The 12234-nt window shown below is 42.9% G+C and overlaps 1 protein-coding gene across 5 annotated transcripts in view; it reads left to right on the top strand.

The window, feature by feature from the left end:
* The window catches only part of PTPRD (protein tyrosine phosphatase receptor type D), a 495679-nt gene that overhangs the window by 312216 nt on the left and 171229 nt on the right, over positions 1–12234 (top strand). For all 5 annotated transcript variants that reach the window (XM_074994889.1, XM_074994887.1, XM_074994886.1 and 2 more), the window contains exon 5: positions 9430–9618. In XM_074994889.1, the coding sequence (XP_074850990.1) occupies positions 9430–9618 (189 nt within the window). The remainder of the gene's footprint in view (positions 1–9429; positions 9619–12234) is intronic.

The raw sequence follows: 12234 nt of genomic DNA, 5'->3' as shown, positions 1-12234 counted from the left end.
CCACACCTTCTCTGATAACCTGCTTATTGTTAACATACCTGTAGAGACCCTTCTTGTTACCCTTCACATCCCTTGCCAGCTGCAGTTCCAATTGTGCTTTCACTTTCCTGATTACTCCCTGGCATTCTCCAGCCATGTGTTTATACCCCTCCTTAGTCAGCTGTCCACATTTCTATTTCTTGTATGCATCCATTTTTGAGTTTAAGCTGACTGAGGATTTTCCTGTTAAGCCAAGCTGGTAGCCTACCATGTTTGCATTTCTTACTATGCAGCAGGATGGTTTGTTCCCGTGCCTTGGGTAAGACTTGTTTAAAGTACTGCCATCTTTTCCCCTTCATCTTCATTTCCCAAGGGATCCTGACTATCAGTTCTCTCAGGGAGTCAAAGTCTGCTCTTTTGAAATGAAGGGTCTTTATGTTACTGCTCACCCTTCTTCCGTTTGTCTGGATCCCGAAATATACTATCTCATGGCCACTATAGTCTAGGTTTCTATTCACTTTTATTCCTCCTAGTAGTTCTTCCCTGTTTGTGAGCAGCAGGTCAAGTTGTGCACAGCCCCTGGTTGGTTCTTTCAGCACTTGTACCAAGAAGTTATCCCCCACATTCTCCAAAAACTTCCTAGATTGTCTGTGTGCTTCTGTATTGGTCTCCAAACAAATGTCCAGATGATTAAAGTCTCCCATGAGAACCAGGGCCTGTGATTTGGAAGATTCACTTAGCTGTCTGAAGAAATCCTCATCTACCTCATCTCCCTGATCTAGCAGTCTATAGCAGACTTCAACTACATCATCACCTCTGTTACTTCCACCTCTAGGCTTAACCCAAAGACCCTCAACTGGATTTTTTCCCTCCTTATACTGAAGCTCTGAACGATCATAATGCTTCCTCACATAAAGCACAACTCCTCCTCCTTCTCTGCCCTGCCTGTCCTTCCTAAACAGTTTATAGCCTTTCATGACCATGCCCCAGTTATGAGAATCATCCCACCATGTCTCTGTTATTTCAACCACCTCATGCTTCTTTGACTATGCCAGGGCCTCTAATTCTTCCTGTTTGTTCCCTAGGCTTCTGGCATTTGTATACAAGCATCTTAGAGAAGTGGCTGTTTGTCCCACTTTCTCCGCTGCACCCAGAAAACCTATTTGATTGTTCTCTCCTTCCCCACTTACCTCAGGGCTTGTGTCACCATCCCCTGATGAACCTAGTTTATAGCCCTCTACACTAGGTTTGCAAGCCTACTCACAAAGATGTTCTTTCCTCTCTTCATTAGGTGGATTCCATCTCTTCCCAGCAACATCTGTTCACGAAAGAGAATCCCATAGTCAAAGAAGCCAAATCCTTCTCTGCTACACCACTTCTGTAACCATGCATTTACCTCTGCTCTTCGACAATCTTGAGCTGGACCCCTTCCTTCCTCCAGGAGGATGGACGAGAACACCACGTGCACTCCATATGCCTTGATCTTCCTTCCTAGGGTTACATAATCTGCCATGATCGCGTCAAAGTTGATCTTGGCTGTATCATGGCTCCTACATGGAGGCATTCTGTCAACAAAACTAGGGAGCATCCACACTACAAATGCATTCTGTCATGAATCTGTCAACAGAACACATCAGTTTTCTCAGCAGAGTTCTGTCTTGACCAAATGATGCACAGTGCCTCTGTTGACATATTCTATCAACAAAAAAGTAGTGTAGACACTCCGGGGGGACCTCTGTCAATAGAGAGGCTTCCGGTTCACTGGGCAGCCCTGTTTGCAGAGTTTCTGGTTGGCTGTTTTGTTGAGGGCTGGACAATCTGGCCACTCTCTGTCGACAGAGGGCATTGACAGGGGGAGCCTGTATCAGGTGTGGACATGTTCTGTAGACAAAGGTTCTGTTAGGAAGTATCTGTCGACAGTGACTTCTGTTGACAGAACTCTGTAGTGTAGACACAGGCTATGTATTTGATTTACGTAATCTATAAATATATATAATATATTCCAGTTGGGGTTTAAAGGGACCCAAGGGAGTTGGGCATTCAACTTGCATGTAAATTCAAAGGGTTACTAACTCAGATATCTTTGTCTGAAATCCCTATCTTTTCTCTCCTAACAGTCTCCCCCCCAAAAAAAACATTCTGCACACCAACATTGACACATACACACTCTTTAGCTGACATACACAGCTGTGTAGACTCAACACAGCCTTTGTGTATCAGTTAAGTCTCTCTTAAGACAAATAATGATGCCTTCAGTGGAACTTTAAGTGGTACATAGATCTGTATAGAGGAATAAATTTCACCCACAGGGAGAAATAAGTTAATGGAACTTGTAAAAAAAGAAAAAAAAGCCTGGCTCACACCCTGAAACTTATTTCTTATTATTTTATTTGTCTTTAACTAGTGCATTAGGGCCCCCAATCAGGTATCAGGGCCTCATAGAATCATAGAAGAGTAGGACTGGAAGGGACCTCGACAGGCCATCGAGTCCAGCCCCCTGCCCTCATGGCAGGACCAAGCACTTTCTAGAACATCCCTGAAAGCCATCTATCTAACCTCTTCTTAAATATCTCCAGTGATGGAGATTCTACCACCTCCCTTGGCAATTCGTTCCAGTGTTTGATCACCCTGACAGTTAGGAACTTTTTCCTAATGTCCAACTTGAACCTCCCCTGCTGCAATTTAAGTCCATTGCCTCTTGTTCTATCCTCAGAGGCAAGGAAGAACAAGTTCCCTCCCTCTGCCTTATGACACCCTTTTAGATACCTGAAAACTGCTATCATGTCCCCCCCTCAATCTTCTCTTTTCCAGACTAAACAAGCCCAATTCTTTCAGCCTTTCTTCATAGGTCATGTTCTCTAGATCTTTGATCATTCTCGTTGCTCTCCTCTGGACCCTCTCCAATTTCTCCACATCCTTCCTGAACTGCGGTGCCCAGAACTGGACACAATACTCCAGCTGAGGCCTAACTAGCACAGAGTAGAGTGGGAGAATGACTTCTCGTGTCTTGTTCACAACACACCTGTTAATGCATCCTAGAATCATGTTTGCTTTTTTTGCAACAGCATCACACTGTTGACTCATATTTAGCTTGTGGTCCACTATACCCCATAGATCCCTTTCTGCTGTACTCATTCCTAGGCCGTCCTTTCCCATTCTGTATGTGTGACACTGATTGTTCCTTCCTAAGTGGAGCACGTTGCATTTGTCCTTATTAAACTTCATCCTGTTTACCTCAGCCCATTTCCCCAGTTTATGCAGATCCTTTTGAATTATGACCCTATCCTCCAAAGAAGTTGCAACCCCTCCCAGCTTGGTATCATCTGCAAACTTAATAAGTATACTTTCTATGTCAATATCTAAATTGTTAATGAAGATATTGAACAGAACCAGTCCTAAAACAGACCCCTGCGGAACCCCACTAGTTATACTTTTCCAGCAGGATTGAAAACCATTAATAACTACTCTCTGGGTACGGTTATCCAGCCAGTTGTTCACCCACCTTATAGTAGCCCCATCTAAGTTGTATTTGCGTAGTTTATTGATAAGTATATTATGTGAGACCGTGTCAAATGCTTTACTGAAGTCTAGGTATACCACATCCACCACTTCTCCCTTATCCACAAGGCTCGTTATTCTAACAAAGAAAGCTATTAGATTGGTTTGACATGATCTGTTTTTAACAAAAATCATGCTGGCTGTTCCCTATCACCTTACCACCTTCCAAATGCTTGCAGATGATTTCTTTAATTACCTGCTCCATTATCGTTCCTGGCACAGAAGTTAAGCTGACTGGCCTGTAGTTTCCCGGGTTATTCTTGTTCCCCTTTTTATAAATGGGTACTATATTTGCCCTTTTCCAGTCTTCTGGAATCTCTCCCTTCTCCCACGATTTTCCAAAAATGATTGCTAAAGGCTCAGATACCTCTTCTATGAGCTCCTTGAGGATTCTAGGATGCATTTCATCAGGCCCTGGTGATTTGCAGACATCTAATTTTTTTAAGTAAATTTTAATTTGTTCTTTTCTTATTTCAACTTCTAAACCTACCCCTTTTTCACTAGCATTCTCTATGTCGGGCATTCTTTCAGATTTCTCAGTGAAGACCGAAACAAAGAAATCATTAAACATCTCTGCCATTTCCAAATTCCCTGTTACTGTTTCTCCCTCCTCTCTGACCAATGGCCCTACCCTCTCCTTGGTCTTCCTCTTGTTATCAATGTATTTGTAAAACACCTTCTTGTTTCCTTTTATACTTGTAGCTAGTTTGAGCTTATTTGGGCCTTAGCCTTTCTAATCTTGCTCCTGCATGCTCGTGTTGTTTGCCTATATTCGTCCTTTGTAATTTGTCCTAGTTTCCATTTCTTATACGATTCCTTTTTTATTTTGAGATTATGCAAGATCTCCTGGTTAAGCAAAGGCAGTCTTTTGCCATGTTTTCTATCTTTCCTACGCAGCGGGAGAGCTTGCTTTTGGGCCCTTAATAATGTCCCTTTGAAAAACTGCCAACTCTCCTCAGCCATTTTTCCCCTCAGTTTAGCTTCCCATGGGACCTTACCTACCAGCTGTCTGAGTTTATCAAAATCTGCCTTCCTGAAATCCATTCTCTCTATTGTACTGTTTTCCCTTCTACCCTTCCTTAGAATTGTGAACTCTGTGATTTCATGATCACTTTCACCCAAGCATCCTTCCACTTTCAAATTCTCAATAATTTCCTCCCTATTTGTTAAAATTAAATCTAGAACAGCTTTTCCCCGGTAGATTTTTCAACCTTTTGGAATAAAAATTTGTCTGCAATGCAATCCAAGAATTTATTGGACAGTCTGTCCCCTGCTGTATTAGTTTCCCAACATATACCTGGATAGTTGAAGTTCCCCATCACCACCAAATTCTGGGCCCTGGATGATTTTGTTAGCTGTTTAAAGAAAGCCTCATCTACCTCTTCCACCTGGCTAGGGGGCCTGGAGTAGACTCCTAGTAGGACCTCATCCTTGTTTTTTACTCCTCTGAGTCTAACCCAGAGACTTTCAACCCGTCCATCTCCTGCGTCCATCTCCACCTCTGTCCAAGTGTGTACATTTTTAATATACAAGGCAACACCTCCTCCCTTCTTTCCCTGTCTGTCCTTCCTAAGCAGGCTGTACCCTTCAATACCAACACTCCAATCATGAGTATTATCCCACCAAGTTTCTGTGATGCCAACGATATCATAGTTGTATTCATTTATTAGTACTTCCAATTTTTCTTGTTTATTTCCCATACTTCTTGCATTTGTATATAGGCATCTCAGACATTGATTTGGTCTTGCCTCCCAGTTTTGCCTTGGCCCTCTGTTTACTCTCCCAGTGTAGCCCATACTCCCTTCCATTTAAAGTTCATCTCCCAGGTATCCATGCTCTCCACTTACCTGCAGGCTTTGCTCCCCTGCCCCCGTCGAACCTAGTTTAAAGCCCTCCTCACTAGGTTAGCCAGCCTGTGTCCGAATATGGTCTTCCCCCTCCTTGAAAGGTGATCGCCATCTCTGCCTAGCAGTCCTTCCCGGAAAAGGATCCCGTCGTCAAAGAAACCAAAGCCTTCCTGGCGACACCATCTACACCACCAAGCATTCACCTCTAGGATACACCTGTCTCTGCCTGGGCCCTTACCTCTGACAGGCAGGATTGAAGAGAATACCACCTGTGCCCCAAACTCCCTGACCCGTGCCCCCAGAGCCCTGAAGTCACTCTTGACCTGCTCAGCGTCACACCTCGCAGTACCATTAGTGCCTACATGGATGAGAAGCATGGGATAGTAGTCAGAGGGCTGGATAATCCTCGACAATGTCTGCATAACATCTCGGATATGGGCCCCCGGCAGGCAGCACACCTCCCGAGATGAAATGTCAGGGCAACAGATGGGCGCCTCCGTCCCCCTCAGAAGAGAGTCTCCAACCACCACTACTCTACGTTTCCTTCTTGCAGGGGTGGCAGTAGACTTCCTAGCCTTGGGGGTACGAGGCTTCTCCTCTTCTGTACAGGGTAATTCTTGGTCTCCTGTATTGAGTACAGCATAACGGTTTTCCAGTACCACGGTGGGAGGGTTCTGAGCAGGGGTGGGACACAGCCTGCTGCGAGAAGTAACCAGCTGCCAGTGTCCACCCTGGTCCACCTCCTCCAGTGGTTTATCAGCCATCCTGTGCACTGGGACAGTTACATCGGCAGTCTCCACCTGAATACTATCCAGGAACTGCTCATGGACTTGGATACTCCTCAACCTGGCCACCACCTCCTGTAGCTCCCCCACCTGCCGCCTGAGAGATTCCACCAGCAGGCACCTTTCACACTGAATATTCCCCTCAGCCTGAGTATCATTAAGTGGGAACGGCAAGCCACAGTCCTTGCAGAACCACACCAGGATCTGGGTAGAAACATCCATGGTCAGGCAGTCTGTCTGGCTACAGGCACAAGTGGAGGAGACAGCAGTAGTGCTGGCACAGGTGTTGCGGGTCTTTCTAACCGTTATAGTCCTCTCTGTCACAATCCCTCTCAAACTCCCTCTTAAACTCCCCTGTCTGCAGCTCCCTGTCCACTTCGCTCCCCTGGTCACTCCTGCCTCTGGCTTTTAAGCCTGCTGGCCTCTCTCAGGCCCTCCCCCTATGAGTCACACAGGGGAGGGTTGATCAAGAGAGCATACGGTCAGGCAGGCAGTCCCAACTGCCACTGAAACTGAAACTGAAACTGAACCACCACCACCCCCCGAATCAAAATGGCAGTTCAAATGCCGGCAGTTAAAGCACACGCTCACTCACCCAGAGATCAGCACTCTCACCTGGTAGCTTCTTCAGCGGCAGGCTCACTTGCTGTCCTCCCTCTTAAACTCCCCTGTCTGCAGCTCCCTGTGTGCTTTGCTCCCCTGGTCGCTCATGCCTCTGGCTTTTAAGCCTGCTGGCCTCTCTCATTTTGGTAGACATAACAGATGCATAATAAAAGGTATTCCATGACACAAAGAATTTAGAATTTAGTCTTAAGAAGAGAGACCACAGATGGGAAGAGCATTTTACAACATGTGTTCTTTTAAACAGTGCCAGACTTATTAATGTATGGTATGATTTTATCAGTTTTAATTACTCCAGGTCACTTCTTGGAATAGGAATGTATAGTTAAAAGGCAAGTGCTACAGAAAATACTGTTAATGATTTAATAGATGGCATTCTAATTTCTTAGTTCCTGATCCTGAGATGTGCTGAGCACCTACAATTCCCAGGCTTCCCTGGAAATGGAAGATGTTCAGTACTTCTCAGGATGAGGACCTTAATAGGAGAGGCAATACTGAAGATGCTGACATTTGGTTGATGTGGAAAACTGCAACTGATCCCATTTTTTGTAAGAGACGAAAATTTGTTTTTTGGGTTCTGACATTGTCCGTTTAACTCCACCAAGAATCTTAAACTGGTTATTCTAAACTATATACAGCTTAGCTGTGGAGTGTTCAATAGTTGTTGTGTTCTACTGCAGAAGTAGAAGAGCAATTAGTCTGTATCACCAATGAACTGGAGCCAAAAATACATGAAACGTGAACTTCCTCAGATTTCAGAGGGTTTAGGGTCTGGAATAAAATCCCTGCTAACTAGTCTGTCCCTCCACATTTGGTCCTGGCTGTTTTGGACTTCGGTGTAGCTGCTTTCTTATAAGAATGACTGGTCTGGAGATTTTTTCTATTTTGGATCAAAATCTAGACAGATTCCTTCAAGAACAGCTCTTGATATTTCAGCACTGCTGAATCCAAATCTTACTCAAGTTCTGATTCAGTTTTGAAACTGAACCCCAAATCCTAACCTAAAACAGACTCAAACACCACCTTCTTAGGCAATCTTTAAGTTATGTGATAAAGTTAATAAGATTCTCCTCAGATCTGTGTGAAATCCTGGCCTCCTTGAAATCAAAAGGAGTTTTCATGCTGACTTCAGTTGGTTTGAATGGTAGGTTTTTGTATACGATGCCCATTACTATATTATCTGGGTGCTTTGTATGAAAGATGTTATGTGTGTACACTTTCAAAATCATTATGATGATTCTAAGTATTTATCCCCCAGTTGCAATACCTGGGCTCCTCATACATATTTTAATATATTCAATCCCACAACACCCTTCTCAGGTAGTGAAGTGATATTTATTACCATTCTACCTGTGAGGAATTCAGACATCATTTTCCCAAACTCACAGGCAAGGGAGGAAATTGAACATGTGACTTGCAGTTCCCATGCTAATACCGTAACCACTAGGCAACCTTCTACATACAGTCTTCCCCCACCTTATGAGGGTAATTAGTTCCTGAAAAACCCCGCTGAGGGTGAATTCTTGTAATTCAAAAATGTAATTACCATTAATTTCAATGGGAAAAAATTTTATGCATTCCTGAGCCCCAAAATGTACACCCATTTATGCTAAAACAACACCAAATCCCATTAAATCTGGTGCAAGGGGGCGGGCAGGGCCGAGCAGGTCAAGGGGAGGCAGCCCGGCCTGAGCGCAGCTTAGGTTAAGTGGGAAGGGGGCTCTGCCAGGGGCTGGCTGCGTGGGAAGCTAGGCAGGCACAGGGGGTTCCTGGCTGGCGAGGGGTGATGCCTCTCTCGTTCGGGGCTGCACAGTGGAGAGGTCCCGCCGGTGGCAGCCAAGGTGGCAGCAGTGAGCGAGCCAGGCACTAAATGGGAGGGAGCGCCACAGACGGCGAGTGGCACCCGAGGCACAGCTGGACAGGGCAGGTGGTGGCAGCCCCCTAGCCACCTGGGGGGTGAGCAGCAGCAGTGAGGCTGGGATGGGCTGCACGCCCAGCATCCACGTCTCTCAGAGTGGCGTGATCCACTGCCAGGACTTGGATGAGTCTACCTCCCCGCACCAGACTGCTGCCCTCTCACAGGGCGCTGCTGCCCCCCTGCACAGCCTCTTTATCAAGACCAATGCAGCTGACTCCATCCCCTCGGTGCTTGCCTACCAGAGCCGCCAGCATCCAAATCGGTCCTCATGAATGTGAAGAAATGCCTCGTAAGCTGAAGTAGGGGTATTAAATGAAACTCCTTGTAAAGTTGAATTCTCATAACTTGAATGGGTGTATCTCGGGGTATGACTGTATATTCAACAGGAACAGTGTTGGTAAGGTTATAATACATTACATACACAGTGGGCCAGATCCTCAGCTATGGCAAGCTGACAGAGAGCTGATAGAAAAGTGTCTTTATTCTCCCCTAACTCTGACTGGACTGACAAACCCTGGCGTAACATAGAACAGCTCAAGTGGGAGAGGCTCTTACTTTTGCTCGCTAGTGTGGTCTCATAGGAGCCACTCTAGCATCTGAGGACCAGATGGGCTGCCTGACTCTCTGCTCCACTGTTTTCTGCTCTGGAAGACCTTACCTGGCACTTTTATAACAAAGGTTAACAATTGTTATAAAATCATTCTGTGTGTTTCCTTTTCAGAGGATCAAATTCCTCGTGGTTTTCCCACCATTGATATGGGCCCCCAGTTGAAGGTGGTTGAACGCACTCGCACAGCCACTATGTTATGCGCAGCCAGTGGCAATCCTGATCCTGAAATAACTTGGTTTAAAGATTTCTTACCTGTTGACACAAGCAACAACAATGGACGTATCAAACAGTTACGATCAGGTAGGGTCTTGTTACTGTTTCCAATAGCACCCAGAGTTGTTCTCTCACACTATTTTTTTTTAAATTTATTTATAGGTAAAATTTCTCTTCTTCTCTTCTCTATGTTATTGACTGTGTTGTCCATGTCTGTGATGTTGCCATAGCCTGTTCCAGAGTCTGTCTCTGTGTGTGTGTTTTGCAGCTTCTGTTCACTCCACATTGCTCACTGCTGTGACTGTATTTTTGATATTTTTTTCTTTACTGCTTATCTGCAGTATTTGATGGATCCATTTTCTCCTCTTTCTTTCTTCTTTTCCTTTTTTTTATCACAAATTTATTTCAACATTGGACTTCATTCAGAACTTTCAAGGAGTACCAATGGTTATATTCATCAAAATCAAAAACTTTCATATTTAGACACTAAAAATATTCAATAAAAAGTGTGTTTTGTGCTGTCTTTTCAACATTTGAAGCCACCAAAGATTAGCCAGTTTGGACACATCTTCTTTCCTCTCACTAATACATAAAACACAGTACTTTTTCCCATGCGTAATATTACCTTTAAAAATAGGGGGATGGGTAAAAAAGTCCTTGGGTAATCTATGAAAAAAGAGCTTTTTGCTGGCTGAGCCTTTTTCTAACACATTTAGCCACAGTAGTGTGCGCCCACGCTAAAGCTTTCTGAATCCCACATTGTCTGGATCTACAGAAGCCTGCTTTTGGTGTAGACTCCAGCTTTTGCTTCTCTCTCTTTGCTGGTTGCACTTCCCTAATAGTCCTTTCTTCCCTTCTACCCACCTTAGTTTATTCTGTTGCTCCTTTAAATTAAAAAAAGAAATCTAAATTTATTAAGTTTACAGCTTTATCCCCCAATAATGTAATGGGGCGATAATAAACCTTTTGCCTTGGCAATGATGGTGATATTGTTATAGAACTAAGTTGTTTAATCACCTGTCTTCCCAGAATTCTCAGCTTTTGACCTGTCCTGTGATGTTAAATCGTCTTGTTAACTGACTCTTTGCTTGTTGTCAGCAGAACTGTGTAAATTAACCTACTGTTAATGTAAATTAAGCATTAATTTTCACATGTGAAGTAGATTATTTAGTATATAAAGTTTTAACTGAAAACTTTGTGCCAAATTATAAGGAATATAATAATATTTTTATGCTGTCTTTCTTCTCTCCGTATTTAAATCTCCAGAATCTATTGGTAAGTGCTTAGTTCTGAAGCGCACTTCACCCCCACTAATTTCCATATTCAGAATATTATTATTATATTATTATGATGATTATTATTCTTAAAATGCATGGCATGCATTTTACTAACAGTCAGTGTAGTCACCAGATCTCCCTAGTGGCGCACACACACACCTCCACAGAAATGTTGTATCAATCATAGCAACACCGGTCTAGAAGAAACAGAACACAAGTATCACACAGATACAGTGCCGTGAATGCCATAATCCAACCTAAACTGCAGTGTTTCCAGATAGCCTTCAGTGTTTCCTCACTCTCTATCTATATATATATATATATATTATATATATATATACACACACACACACCCCCTTAAATAGAATAGCCAATATTTTCCTAAACTATGTATTAAATATATTATGGTAAAGTTTTTCTTTAAGGATGTGAGGACTATACGATATATTTCTAACCCTATATAACAAGACACTAAGAACTCAGAAGCTTTTCTGAGAGCAGCGATCCTGCTTTTTGTGGCCTTTGCCCTTTGTGGTACAGTGCAACTTGCTTTTATACTCTAATAATTCTATCTAATATATTCCTGTTTTAAAAGTATAGTATTTCAAGTTTTTAAGACCTTATTTAATTCTGTAAATCTAATTTGATTCTTCTTCCAAAGCCCTAGCCTCCTTCTTCTCGTACTAATGCTTCTTCTTTCTAATCTTATTTGCATTCATATTATCCACCCAGGTGGTACACCAATAAGAGGTAAGAGTGCTGAACTAACGTTCACAGAATGATCTTACTCATTCTTTCTGTCCTTTCATCCTTCTCATCTTTTGTCCTGTTTTTTAAAAAACACCAGAAATGTCCATCATTAATTTTTCCTTTGTTCTGTTTGGTTATGATCAGTGATTCTCATGTTGTGACCTTTATTTCCACTTCCCTTTTCCTTTCACTTATTTTGTTTCTTCATTTTTGAAAAAAAAGATAATTTAATTTCTGATATGCTTCAAAGAAAGCATATCCAGGTCTTTTGGCCATAGCCCAGTCACAGCTTACCATTTGTCCCTCTTTTTTTTTCTTCTTTTTTCTTCTTCGTCTTTTTTCTTTTTTTCTTTCTTTCTTTTTTTTTTGTTCAACTTGAACAAAAAAAAAAAGATCATTTTTTTTCTTCCTTAGCTGTTCTTGTTCTGGACCAAAGCCAAGGTGGTCTGGAGAACAGTAGCAGACATGCAGAAGACGACATGGAATATCTTCTTTTTGTCTTTATCTTTCAAAAAAGGCTTTTTGTTTTTGTTTTTTGTTGTTCTCAATTCTTTTTTCTTTTAACTTCATACAGTTGAAAATGATTCTCCCCACCCTACAAAATTACAGCAATGACTTTTTCCTTGTTATTTTTTTGTTTTTCTTGGATTTATCCCATCTCTGGATTTTTGGATCT

The sequence above is a fragment of the Carettochelys insculpta genome, chromosome 5 (genome assembly GCF_033958435.1).
Source record: "Carettochelys insculpta isolate YL-2023 chromosome 5, ASM3395843v1, whole genome shotgun sequence".
Classification (NCBI taxonomy): domain Eukaryota; kingdom Metazoa; phylum Chordata; order Testudines; family Carettochelyidae; genus Carettochelys; species Carettochelys insculpta.
The sequence above is the reverse complement of the archived record's forward strand: the minus strand, read 5'-3'. Positions and strand labels throughout refer to the sequence as shown.